The sequence below is a fragment of the Bison bison genome, unplaced genomic scaffold (assembly GCF_000754665.1).
Source record: "Bison bison bison isolate TAMUID 2011002044 unplaced genomic scaffold, Bison_UMD1.0 scf7180017864172, whole genome shotgun sequence".
In the NCBI taxonomy this organism is placed as follows: domain Eukaryota; kingdom Metazoa; phylum Chordata; class Mammalia; order Artiodactyla; family Bovidae; genus Bison; species Bison bison.
The window spans coordinates 2726021-2739874 of NW_011494744.1; the positions used below are offsets into that span (position 1 = coordinate 2726021).

A 13854-nucleotide genomic window follows, 5' to 3' on the forward strand; every position below is an offset into this window, starting at 1 on the left:
GCCCACCACAAATGAGACTGAGTTTGCAATTTGAGTTTCATCAAATTAAATACCTATTAAAACAAGCAAGCAAAAACAACCAAACAAATCAAAACACTCTGAAGAATGTAACAGAATCTAGCCTGCAGTATAAACATTTACAATATGAGAAATACAATCCAAAATAACTGACATACAAAGAATCAAGAAAATGTAACCCATCCCAAAAGAAAGCCAGTTAATGGAGATCAATTCTTAAATCACCTAGATGTTGGAACTGGAAGACAAAATTTTTAAGCAACTAATATAACAATATTCAATGTAAAGGAAGATACTGTCACAATAATGAGAAGATAGGATACCTCATTACAGAAACAGAAACTATTTAAAAAAACAGAATCATATACTTGAAAAGGGTGACTTATATGTGCAAAATATGCCAGTTTTTTTTTAAAGTGAGTCTGGAACTAAACAATACTTGAAAATTTTAAGTCAACAAATGTGCTTAACAACTTAATTGAGATAACAGGACAAAGTGTAAGTGAATTCAAAGGTAAAGCTATATAAAGTCCCTCATCTAAAGAACAGGGAAGGGGAAGAAGATTTGAATAAACAAACGACTTAAATATAAAAATAACAAAATAATTCTAATAACATCAAAAGCAAAACTTAAGAATTTATATTTTTAAAACTACAAAATATTAGTTTAAGAAATTAAAGATCTCAATAAATGGAAGAACATTCTGTGTTAATGGATCAGAATACCTAACAGTAAGACAGTAGTACTTCTCAAATTGATATACAGATTCAAAACAATTTCTATCAAAATATCAGCTGGTTTTTCACAGACACTGACACACTGATCTTAAAATTCATACAGAAATGCAAGAGACCAAGAATATCCAAAATAATCCTGAAAAACAACAACAAAGTTGGAGGGTCATACTTCCTGATTTTAAAAATTACTTCTAGAAAGCAACAGTGATCAAGACAATGAAATACTGACCCAGACATCAATCAAATAGAATTGAGAGTTCAGAAATAAGACTATATGTCTGCAGACAAGGGTGCAAAAACAATTCAATGGAGAAAAAAAGAATCTTTTCAACAAATGGTGTTGAGACAACAGAATAGCCACATATAAAAAACTGATATTGGGGACTTCCTTGGTGGTACGGTGTTTAAGAATCCACCTGCCAATGAAGGGGATACCAATTCGATCCCTGGCCCAGGAAGATTCCACATGCCACAGGGCAACTAAAGCTCACAAGCCGAAACTACTAGGCCCACGTGATACAACTACTGAAGTCCACGCACTTGGAGCCTGTGCTCTGCAACAAGTGACGCCACCACAGTGCCAAGCCTGTGCTCCACAAGCGGAGCAGCCCCCGCTCATCTAGAGAAAACCTCTGCCCAACAAGGAAGACCCAGGGCAACCAAAGAAATAATTAACAACCAAAAAAAAACCCTCAAAAAGAAAAAAAAACTGTTAAGACTCTTAACCCCACAACATACAAAAATAAGCTCAAAATAGATCAAATACCTAACAGTAAGAGTTAAACTATGAAACTCTTAGAGAAAACAAAGGGATAAATATGACCTCAGATTTGGCAAAAACTTCTAACGTATGATATCAAAAAGCTTGAGAAACAAAAGGAAAAAGATAAACAGGATTTCATTAAAATTAAAAACTTTATGCTTCGAAGGTCAGGAAAGTGAAAAGATAATGCATAGAATGGGAGGAAATATCTGTCAATCATTTATTAGATAAGAGGTTTATACACAGAATATATAAAGAACTCTTATATCTCATTAATAAAAGAACAGATATTCCACTTAAAAATGGGCGAACAACATGAATAGACAACTCTCCAAAGAAAAATATATAGAAATGGTCAATAAACACATGAATATATGTTCAACATCATTAGTCATCAGAAAAATGCAAATCAAAAGGACAGTGAGATATCACTTTATAGTCACTGGTGTAGATATAGTCAAAATCAGTGAATAATAAGCAAACATTGGCAAGGATTGTGGAGAAATTGGAACATTTGTATCCTGTTAAAGGAATGTGAAGTGGTGAAACCAGTCTGGAGAACAGTCTGGCAGTTTCTCAAATAGTAAAACAGTTACCACAAGACCCAGCATTCTTAGGAATCTACATCAGTTCAGTTCAGTCACTCAGTCAAGTCCGACTCTTTGCAACCCCACAGACTGCAGCACGCCAGGCTGCCCTGTCCATCATCACCTCCCAGAGCTTGCTCAAACTCATGTCCATCAAGCTGGTGATGCCATTCAACCATCTCATCCTGTCGTCCCCTTCTCCTCCTGCCTGCAGTCTTTCCCAGCAACAGTCTTTTCTAATGAATCAATTCTTCGCATCAGGTGGCCAAAGTATTGGAGCTTCAGCTTCAGCATCAGTCCTTCCAATGAACATTCAGGACTGATTTCCTTTAGGATGGACTGGTTGGATCTCCTTGCAGTCTAAGGGGCTCTCAAGAGTCTTCTCTAACACCACAGTTCAAAAGCATCAATTCTTCTACACTCAGCTTTCTTTGTAGTCCAACTCTCACATTCATACATGACTACTGGAAAAACCATAGCCTTGACTAGACAGACCTTTGTTGACACAGTAATGTCTCTGTTTTTTAATATGCTGTCTAGGTTGGTCATAACTTTCCTTCCAAGGAGTAAGCATCTTTTAAGTTCATGGCTACAGTCACCATCTGCAATGATTTTGGAGCCCAAGAAAATAAAGTCTTTCACTGTTTGCATTGCTTCCCCATCAATTTGTCATGAAGTGATGGGATTGGATGCCATGATCTTATTTTTTTTTGAACACTGAGTTTTAAGCCAGCTTTTTCACTGTCCTCTTTCACTTTCATCAAGAGGCTCCTTAGTTCCTCTCGCTTTCTGCCATGAAGGTGGTGTCATCTGCATATCTGAGGTTATTGATATTTCTCCCAGCAATCTTGATTCCAGCTTGTGCTTCATCCAGTCCAGCATTTCACATGATGTACTCTGCATACAAGTTAAATAAGCAGGGTGACGATATATAGAACTGACATACTCCTTTCCCAATTTTACAATCCATTGTTCCATGTCCGGTTCTAACTGTTGTTTCTTGACCTATATACATATTTCTCAGGAGGCAGATAAGGTGGTCTGGTATTCCCATCTCTTTAAGAATTTTCCAAGTTTGTTGTGATCTGCACAGTCAAAGGACCATGATATCTACTAGTGTGGTAAGTATCCCTTAGAAGAAATGGAGTAGCCCTCATAGTCAACAAAAGGTATCTACATAGAAGAAATGAAAACATACATGTACAAAAATCTGTACATGAACATTTATTGCAGCATTACATAAAAGCCAAAAAGGTAGGAACAACCCAAATGTCTTCAAACAATGAATGAATACACAAAATGTTATATTCATACAATGGAATGTTATTCAGCCAGAAAATGAAGTAATTTCATACCTATTAGTACGGCTGCTACCAAAAAATCAAAATAACAATAGCTGATAAAGTTATGTGGAGAAACTGAAAACCTCATAGACTGTTGGTGAGAATACAAAATGAAATAGGCACTATGGAGAACAATATGGCAGTTCTAAAAAAAAAAAAAAAAGATCAAAAATAGAATTACCATATGACCTTATAATTTCACTTCTGGGCATAGACCCAAAAGAACTGGAAGCAGGAATATCAATAGATATTTGCATGTCTGTGTTCACAGCAGCATTATTCACAATAACCAAAAGGTAGAAGCAACCCAAGTGCCTAATGACAGATGAATCAATAAACAAAACATGGTGTAAACATACACCGGAATTATTATTCAGCCTTATTAAAAAGGAAGGAAATTCTGACACATACAATACAGATACACACAAAAGGAGATTCAGTTCAGTTTAGTCGCGCAGTCGTGTCCGACTTTTTGTGACCCCACGAACCGCAATAGGCCAGGCCTCCCTGTCCATCACCAACTCCCGGAGTTCACCCAAACTCATGTTCATTGTGTCAGTGATGCCATCCAACCATCTCATCCTCTGTTGTTCCCTTCTCCTCCTGCCCTCAATCTTTCCCAGCATCAGGGTCTTTTCCAATGAGTCAGCTCTCCACATCAGGTGGCCAAAGTATTGGAGCTTCAGCTTCAACATCATTCCCTCCAAAGAACACCCAGGACTGATCTCCTTCAGAATGGACTGGCTGGATCTCCTCACAGTCCAAGGGACTCTCAAGAGTCTTTTCCACCACCACAGTTCAAAAGCATCAATTCTTCGGTGCTCAGCTTTCTTTATAGTCCAACTCTCACATCCATACATGACCACTGGAAAAACCATTGCCTTGACTAGATGAACCTTTGTGGACAAAATAATGTCTCTGCTTTTGAATACACTGTCTAGGTTGGTCATAACTTTCCTTCCAAGGAGCAAGCGTCTTTTAATTTCAGGGCTGCAATCACCATCTGCAGTGATTTTGGAGCCCAGAAAAATAAAGTCAGCCACTGTTTCCCCATCTATTTGCCATGAAGTGATGGGACTGGATGCCATGATCTTAGTTTTCTGAATGTTGAGCTTTAAGCCAACATTTTCATTTTATTCTTTCACTTTCATCAAGAGGCTCTTTAGTTCCTCTTCACTTTCTGCCGTAAGGGTGGTGTCATCTGCACATCTGAGGTTTATTGATATTTCTCCCGGCAATCTTGATTCCAGCTTGTGCTTCCTACAGCCCAGCATTTCTCATGATGTACTCTGCATATAAGTTAAATAAGCAGGGTAACAATATACAGCCTTGACGTACTCCTTTTCCTATTTGGAACCAGTCTGTTGTTCCATTATGTTAAGTGGAAGGAGACTATGTTAAGTAAAGAAAGTCAGTCACAAAAGGATAAATACCATAGATTTCACTCAGATGAAGTACCCCGAGTAGTCAAATTCAAAAGACGAAAGTGAAACAGTGATTGCCGGTGTGGGGCAGGGGGTTTGAGGGGAGAAAGGGATGGGAATTATTGTTTAATGGGTATAAGGTTTCATTCTGCAAGATGAAAAGAGTTCTGGAGATTGGCTGCACAACAATATGAATGTACTTAATACTACTGAGCTATACACTTAAAAATGATTAAGATGGTAAATTTTATGTTATCTATATTTGATCAAAATTAAAAAACGGATATGCCCTATAACAGTAATAAATACTATTTAGGAAAAAAAAATCTAAACAGTACTAACATGTACACCATACTATACATAAATGTTGGAAAAATTCTGCTAAGTAAAAAGAAGTCAGACACAAAAGACTACATACGATTCCATTTATATGAAATGCCCATAATAGGCAAATCTATAGATAAAGGAAGTAAATTAATGGTTCCTTAGGGCTGGGAAGAAAAAGGAAGGGTGTAGGGGAATAGGAGTGTGATAAAGGATATGGAGTTTCTTCCTGAGGCAGTGACAATGTTCTAAAATTACACGAAACTGTAAATATATTAAAACTCAGTGAATTGTACACTTTTAAAATGGGTGATTTATGTGGTATGGGAATTATACCTCTCTATAGCTATAGTAAAAAAAAAAACTAAGGCTGCTCTCCTCAGAGGGAAAAACACTAGGCATCCAACATGAAAACTTCTGGATCATAAATTCAGTACACTCACAAAGAGCTCCAAATCAGTCCTCTCATTTCAGGGAAAGTTTACTGCAGAAAATAATCAACACAACTGCAAAGGAAACAGACTGGCACCTATGCTAACCATGTACGTGTAATTTATAAATACATAGAGATCAAAACAGATGAACAGACATTTCAAGAAAACCTAATTAGAGGGTTTTAATGAGCACTTTTTGTCACGCTATGACTTATCAGCATTAAAAACTGAGTTATAGGGGGAAAAAACTGAATTCTAAGAAAATCAGGGTTCCCAATCCTGCTTACATATCAGTCATCTGTGGGGTTTTTTCATTTAATATACGATTTCCCAGAACTCTCCACAGATGTATTAAATCAGCATCTTTAAGACACGTCCCAAGCACACTTTCTTTTTTAGTGACAAAAGTCACACTGACTTTTTTCCCTAGATAAGGCCCAATAATCTCTCATGATGTTTATGGGAACACTACTAAGACTGGTAAACTAATTAGTAAACTTAGAGATAACTTTTTTCAAATTGTGAAGTTTTTGAAGACTTCTACTTCCCTTATTTAAAAAAAACTATGCTTTTCTGGAACTTAAGCAAATTCTCCTCTTTATTATACTCTCCATAAATAACTACACTAGATTTTTCAATAGAAAGCATATTAGGCAAGAAGAAATGAATATCTGACTTTTTTTTTTAAGATGAACAAACTGAAGATCATTTCATTAACCTAGCTAGATAGATATCCTTTGACTAATGATTAGCAACAAAACAAAACACTGTTCTGTTTTGGTTTAAGTCAAAAAAGCAATTTATTTACTTACAGAAATCCATTAAAAACATCAAGGTTTTTTCCACTCAAGGCATCAATCTTGAATGGCCAAAACATTTATTTTATATCCAGATGGATTCTGTAAGTTTAAAGATAATGGGACAATTACCTAAGACTTATTTTTCATTTTTGCTTTGGTCATTAGCATCAGTAGATCCAATTACTTAAATATTTAAAACATGATAAAAAGAACTGTCATAGTCTCTAAATTTCAAGAATTCTGAAAACATTACCACAATTTGTGCTAATCCTGGATTTTAAAATCTATTCAACTAAAGCTCTCAGGTACCACTTTACAATTTCTATACTGAAATACTAAAATATTAATATGTATGCTGACATACTAATATCTATTAATGATGCATATATATATATATGTGTGTGTGTATATATATAGCACATATTCAGTTAAGGGATGAAAAATATTCCTATTTGTTTTAGACAAAGTGCTCCTGGTCACCTTCCCTATGCCCCACATCTCAAACTGCAAACTTCCATGAATTTACATTTCATGGCATCTGTTAGGTTTTGTATGACTGTAACATAGCACACCAATAACAAAGTGATTTGAATACATACACATTTCAGATTTTTTTTCTACAGGACTATTACATACCTGATTTTTCATCTTGTACTTCAAATTCTGCACCAGCAGATCCCAAAAGTGATGCCCCATGTTGTAACAATCTACATATATCAAATCTGTCAAAATTCAATCGATCTGTAGTAGATGAGTCTTCCATAGCACTTTCTGAAGTAGTTTCTAGATGAGGTTTAAAAACATTCAATTTGATTATACAGCCAAAGTGCAGAATGAAAGAAAATAGCATTACTTTAGGTGAGTGGGTAGTATTTTAAGAAAAGTAAAATGTGGAGGAAGTAGAAAAGCTATTGTGGATTTATTTATGATCAGTTCTTATTTATGAAAAAACTATTTAGCAGATGGCTCCCTTTCTACAAACTACCAGAATGTTAGTGGGTATGTAACTTTTTGACTATACAAGCACAATATTACATGAAGAAATGTATACCCATGTTGAAATATGTATATTAAAAATCATCTGTTAAACAGTTGAAAGATAAAGGTAATTTATCACAGTGATAAACTGAAAGATAAACATACTCATATAAATTTTCATAAATAACACTAATGAGCATCATCACTCCCTATACCTAGGAATATCTAAGACATAAAAACTACTCAATCAATAGGACTCATTTCTCATAATATAAGCAAATTACAATCTCCTGGCAAACTGCTAAAATCAAATATCTATCTGGGACCTAAAACTATTTATAAAATGTTCTGTATTCCTCCCAAAAAGGTTATGCCATTGTAAAATTTTATGTATACTATAAACTGTTCACTGACAATAGTTTGTTTAGCTGGTCACTTGCGTATAAGTCTTCACAAACTAAAGTATAATTGCTAAACTGAAAGGGAACTGCTATGAATTTCTTAATGTTTTCTAATGATGACAATGTATTTGATACTAATGATACTATATATTTTAATGCTAGTGTAACTAATTTAAAGCTTTTTTGCAGGGTGGAATTCTCTGGCAGTCCAGTGGTTAAGACTCCATGTAGTCAATGCAATGGGCTTGGGTTCAATTCCTAGTGGGGGAACTAAGATTTCATTCACAAGGTTGTGCTGAACGGGAAAAAAAAAAAGTTTTTCTGAAAAGAATTTAAGTCCTAGTATCTCTGTATACCAAAATAAGCAGGGGTGATAAGTCGGAAAGAAAATGGCTCTTTTCTAAAACAATTTATAACTTCTTCTGGTTATATATTTCTTTCGATGAGAGAAGACAGACTAACACAATCCCTCAAAATAATAGGTGGAGCAAATTAAAGTAAAAATTTTAGACGAGTAACAACAGGATAAAACTCGTATTACTAAAAGTGACTTGAAAATGAAATGCAGTTACACCATATTAAATTCTCTCTTAAAATGTGTAACTTTATAAATTTGTAAAAGCATACATTCAAGTGTCATATATAACAGGCAGTCAGAAAACAAGTTAATTTCCACTAAAAGACATCTAAAAGGCATAAGAGGACTAAAGATTGACCTTTCCAAATAGCCACACATAATTGTGCTTATTAAATTTAGTAAACAACTACCCTATTCTCACAGCAACAAGAAAAATTTGACTGTTTTAAATATAAAATATTTATACTTAATTGATTTCATTTTTTAGGGCATAAATTCTTGAGGAACATAATAATCTCTGCAAATCAACCATATTGTAGAATAATTTAAAATTATTCATTAAAAATTCTCATAAAATTATATGAGAAGAGATTGTCTAGTACAATTTTTAAAACATGGTGAAAAAGCATCTTGTTCAATTTTATTTCCTGACAAGACTGCACCTAAAAGTATGAAAATTCAGCCTTTAAAAGTGGAATTACTAAAACAAAATGTATAGTTTTTACTACAAACTACTTTTTCCTCTTAAAAGCACCTTGTTTGGTTCTTGGCACGGGATTCCATTCAGGTACATTTTTCACTATAGCTTCAACAGCTTGTCCTGCTGCAATCCGAGTATCCCAATTTGTACTCCTTAAATATATCAAGACCTTAAAAAATTGTAAAATAAAAGTTACACACCAAAAAAAATTGTTTGTTCAAATAGTCAAAAGAGAGGAACATAAATATACTTATTAATTTCTAATTTAGCAGCTCTCAAATTTATACAAAACACTTTGCAATTATTAAAATCATTTATAAGATTTTCTATCAGTCACAAGAAATATCACTACACTTTAAAGAAAGGAAACAGGGAGGGGACGTCCCTTGTGATCCAGTGGTTAAGAATCCACCTTCCAATGTAGCGGGATGCAGGTTCAATCCCCGGTTGGGGAACTAAGATCCCACATGCCATGGGGCGACTAAACCCTCGAGCCGCAACTACTGAGTCCCTGTGCCACAACGAGAGAAGCCCGAGCATCACAACCAAAGATCCCAAATGCCACAACTAAGACTGGACACAGCCAAAAATACAATTAACTTTTTTTAAAAAAAGAAACAGGAAACTTAATAAATAAAAGAATGCTTAAGTGAATTTAAAAAATGTTTTTAGCATACTAAAAAGCAAAGTATATATCAGTCATTAAATCCCTTTACTTAATGCCAAGAGTTATAAAACCGTTAGAAAAGATAAGTAAGTACAGCAAGAGAGCAAGATATAAGACCAATATGTTGTACAAAAATCCACTGTATTTTTTTACACTTACCACAATCTGAAAATGAAATTAAGAAAATGATATCATTTATAATAGTATCAAAAAGTATAAAATACTTAAGAATAAATTTAACCAAAAAAGTGCAAGACTTGTATACTGCAAACTAAAAAAAAAAAATTCAAAATATTATTGAAAGAAATTAAAGAAGACCCAAATAAACAACACCTCATATTCAAGGATTAGAAGACTTAATATTATTAGCATAGTAATACCCTCTAAACTGAATATGGATTCAACACAATTTTTATCAAAATCCCAGCTTTTTTTTTTTTTTTGCAGAAATAGACAAATTGATCTTAAAATTTATATGTAAATTTAAGGTGCCCAGAATCACCAAAACAATCCTGAAAAAGAATAATAAAGTTGGCAGATTCATAGTTTTTTATTTCAAAGCTTACTACAAACCAACAATAATCAAGACAGTGTGGTAACAGCAGGACAGATGCACAGATCAATGGAAAAGAATTTAGTTCAAAAATAACACTATGTGTCTATGGTCAACCAATTTTCAACAACAGTGTCAAGATAATTCAATGGGGAAAAAAGGATCTTTTCAATAAATGGTGCTACAGCAACAAAATAATGACTTAAAATCCCTACTTCATGGTTTCTCTGGTGGCTCAACAGTAAAGAATCTGCTTGCCAATGCATGAGACACAGGTTTGATCCCTGATCCAGGAAGATCCCACATGCCTCAGAGCAACCAAGCCTGTGTGCCACAACTGTTGAGTCTGTGCTCTAGAGCCAGGGAACACAAATACTGAGCCCACATGCCACGTACTACTGAAGCCTGAGCACCTAGGGTCTGTACTTCACAAGAGAAGCCACCGCAATGGGAAGCCTGTGCACTGCAATAAAGAGTAACCCCCAATCACTGCAACCAGAAAAAAGCCCGTGCAGCAATGAAGACCCCAACACAGCCAAAAATAAATAAAATCATTTTTAAAAAAATAAAATAAAATCTGGACACAAAAACTTCACACTGGACACAAAAACTAACTCAAAATACACCAAGCACCTAAAAATAAGAACTAAAACTATAAAACTGTTAGAAGAAAACATGGGGATAAACCTTTGTAACCTTGGATAAGGCAAAGGTTTCTTAGATATGATCTCAAGAGCACACAAGTCATGTGTTTAAAAAAGATAAAGTCAACTTCATTGTAACTAATAACTTTTGTGCTTCAAAGGATACCATTAAGAAAGTGAAGACAACCTCAAGACTAGCAGAATGAATTTGCAAACCCCATATCTGATAAGGGGCTTGTATCTAAAATGTATAAAGAATCTTCTATCTCATCAATAAAAGAACAAATATCCCACTTAAAAATGGTCAAAGGATCTGAATAGACAGATCCTCAAAGAAGATACAGAAATGGTCAATAAACAAATGAAAAGACATTCAACATCATTAGTCATATGAAAATGCAAATCAAAACTATAGTATCACTTAATACACACTGGTATGAATATAAACAGTCAGTTAATAGTTATGTGCTGGAGACTTCCCTGGTAGTACAGTGGTTAATAATTTGCCTGCCAGGGGACACAAGTTCGATCCCTGCTGGTCCAGGCTGACTCCCCACGCCATGGAGCAACTCAGCTTGTGTGCCACGACTACTGAGCCTGCGTTCTAGGGCCTGCGAGCTGCAACTACTGAAGCCTTCGCACTCTGGAGCCCGTGCTCTGCACCGAGAGAAGCCACTACAATGAGAAGCCCACACACCACAACCAGAGAGTGGTCCTGCCTGCTGCAATTCGAGAAAGCCCACATGCAGCAACAGAGACCCAGCACAGCCAAAAATACACAAACAAAATTTAAAAAAAAAAGTGCTAACAAACATATGAAGAAATCAGACCTCTCATACATGCTGTTGGGAATGTAATATGGTGTACCATGCCTTCCAGTTTGGAAGGCAGTCTGGCGGTTCCTCATAAAGTTAAACACAGTTACCATATGACCCAGCAATTCTACTCTCTAGTATACACCCATGTATGAAAACATACATCCACACAAAAACTTGCACACAAATTTTCATAGCAGCATTATTTAAAACAGGGCAAAAAGTAGAAACAACTAAAATGTCCATCAACTGATAAAGAAATAAATAAAATGTGGTATATCCAACATTATCCATACCCATACAAAGAACGGTATTTGGCAACAAAAAAGAATGAAAAACGAAACATGCAAAAACATGAAAGAAGGCTTCCCAGGTGGTGCTAGTGGTAAAGAACTTGCCTGCTAATGCAAGAGACATAAAGAGACATGGGTTTTGATCCCTGGATTGGGTAGATCCCCTGGAGGAAGGCATGGCAACTCACTCCAGCATTCTTGCCTGGAGAACCCCAGGGACAGTAGCCTGGCAGGCTACAGTCCACTGGGTTGCAAAGAGCTGCACACGACTGAAGTGACTTAGCACACACAATATGACAGAACCTTGAAAACAACATTTAAGTGAAAAAACAATCACAAAATACCGCATATTTAATATAAAATGTTCAAAACAGGCAAGTCTATAAACAGAGTAGATTAGTGGTTGCCTAGGACTGAGTATGGGGAGAAGGCAATGGCACCCCACTCCAGTACTCTTGCCTGGCAAATCCCATGGACGGAGGAGCCTGGTAGGCTGCAGTCCATGGGGTCCCTAAGAGTCAGACACGACTGAGTGACTTCACTTTCACTTTCCACTTTCATGCATTGGAGAAGGAAATGGCAACCCACTCCCGTGTTCTTGCCTGGAGAATCCCATGGACAGAGAAGCCTGGTAGGCTGCAGTCCGTGGGGTCGCACAGAGTCGGACACGACTGAAGCGACTTGGCGGCAGCAGGACTGAGTATGGAAGGGAGAGTGATAGTGAGTGATGGGTAATAGGCATGAGGTTTCTTTTGAGGGAGACAAAAATGTTTCAGGGCTTCCCCAATGGCTCAGTGGTTAAGAACCTGCCTGTAAAGCAGGAGCCACGGGTTTAGCCCCTGGGTAGGGAAGATCCTCTGGAGGAGGGTATGGTAACCCACTCCAGTATTCTTGCCTGGGGAATCCAAGGGAAAGAGCACCCTGGTGGGCTACAGTCCATAGGGTTGCCAAGAGTAGGACATGACTGAAGTGACTTAGCACACAAAAACGTTTTAAAATTAGATCGTGGTGATAGTTGCATGTATCTGTGGATATACTAAAAATCACTGAATTGCACCCTTTATCTAGATGAATTACAAGATATATAAAATCTATTCAATAAAGCTATTTTTCACAAAAATAAAACCGAAGGCAACAGGAAAACACTGAGGGCAGAGAGGGGATAGGAGATGAGAAAAGTGCTAAAAAAAAAAAAAACTTTGCCTCTTTTAGAATTATCTGATGGCAGTCATATGGTGGGGTCTGAGTTAAGGACAGAACTCACTTGGAAGGCTGCAAACTTTTTCTCAGTTCAGCAGAGGTTAGTCTTATTCATTGTTTCCAGTCTCAGTTCATTTAGTCCTCCATCTCTTCCCTTGGGATGAGAAGAAATGGGTGCCTCTCTATCCCCACATCTAACACATGAGTATAGTACTGTCAAATGTGCATCTTTCTTCAATCTGAGAACATGGAACCTGTAGGTGTCAAATCACTCTCTCTGCATCTACGTCTTGGTTAGAAAGTTCTGACAGTATCTAAGTGAGGAGTGTGCTGGACAGAGAGTTGCTGTTCACCCCCATAAAGAAACAATAGAGGGCAGGTTTGTGTAGGATGACAAGGGCTTAGAATTCCTACTCACAGGAATCAGTTCAGTTCAGTTCAGTCGCTCAGTCGTGTCCGACTCTTTGCGACGCCATGAATCACAGCACACCAGGCCTCCCTGTCCATCACCAACTCTCGGAGTTCACTCAGATTCATGTCCATAGAGTCAGTGATGCCATCCAGCTATCTCATCCTCTGTCGTCCCCTTCTCCTCCTGCCCCCAATCCCTCCCAGCATCAGAGTCTTTTCCAATGAGTCAACTCTTCGCATGAGGTGGCCAAAGTACTGGAGTTTCAGCTTTAGCATCATTCCCTCCAAAGAAATCCCAGGGCTGATCTCCTTCAGAATGCACTGGTTGGATCTCCTTGCAGTCCAAGGCACTCTCAAGAGTCTTCTCCAACACCACACTTCAAAAGTATCAATTCTTCGGCGC

The 13854-nt window shown here is 36.7% G+C and overlaps 1 protein-coding gene across 2 annotated transcripts in view; it reads right to left on the reverse strand.

Annotated features, from left to right (window-relative positions):
* Positions 1-13854, reverse strand: part of BTAF1 (BTAF1 RNA polymerase II, B-TFIID transcription factor-associated, 170kDa) — an 87538-nt gene that overhangs the window by 58256 nt on the left and 15428 nt on the right. The window contains exons 3-4 of one of the 2 annotated variants that reach the window (XM_010842203.1): positions 8923-9037; positions 7068-7214 (exon numbers count right to left, since the gene is read on the reverse strand). In XM_010842203.1, coding sequence (XP_010840505.1) covers positions 7068-7214; positions 8923-9037 — 262 coding nt within the window. The other variant, XM_010842204.1, reaches the window with a different exon arrangement.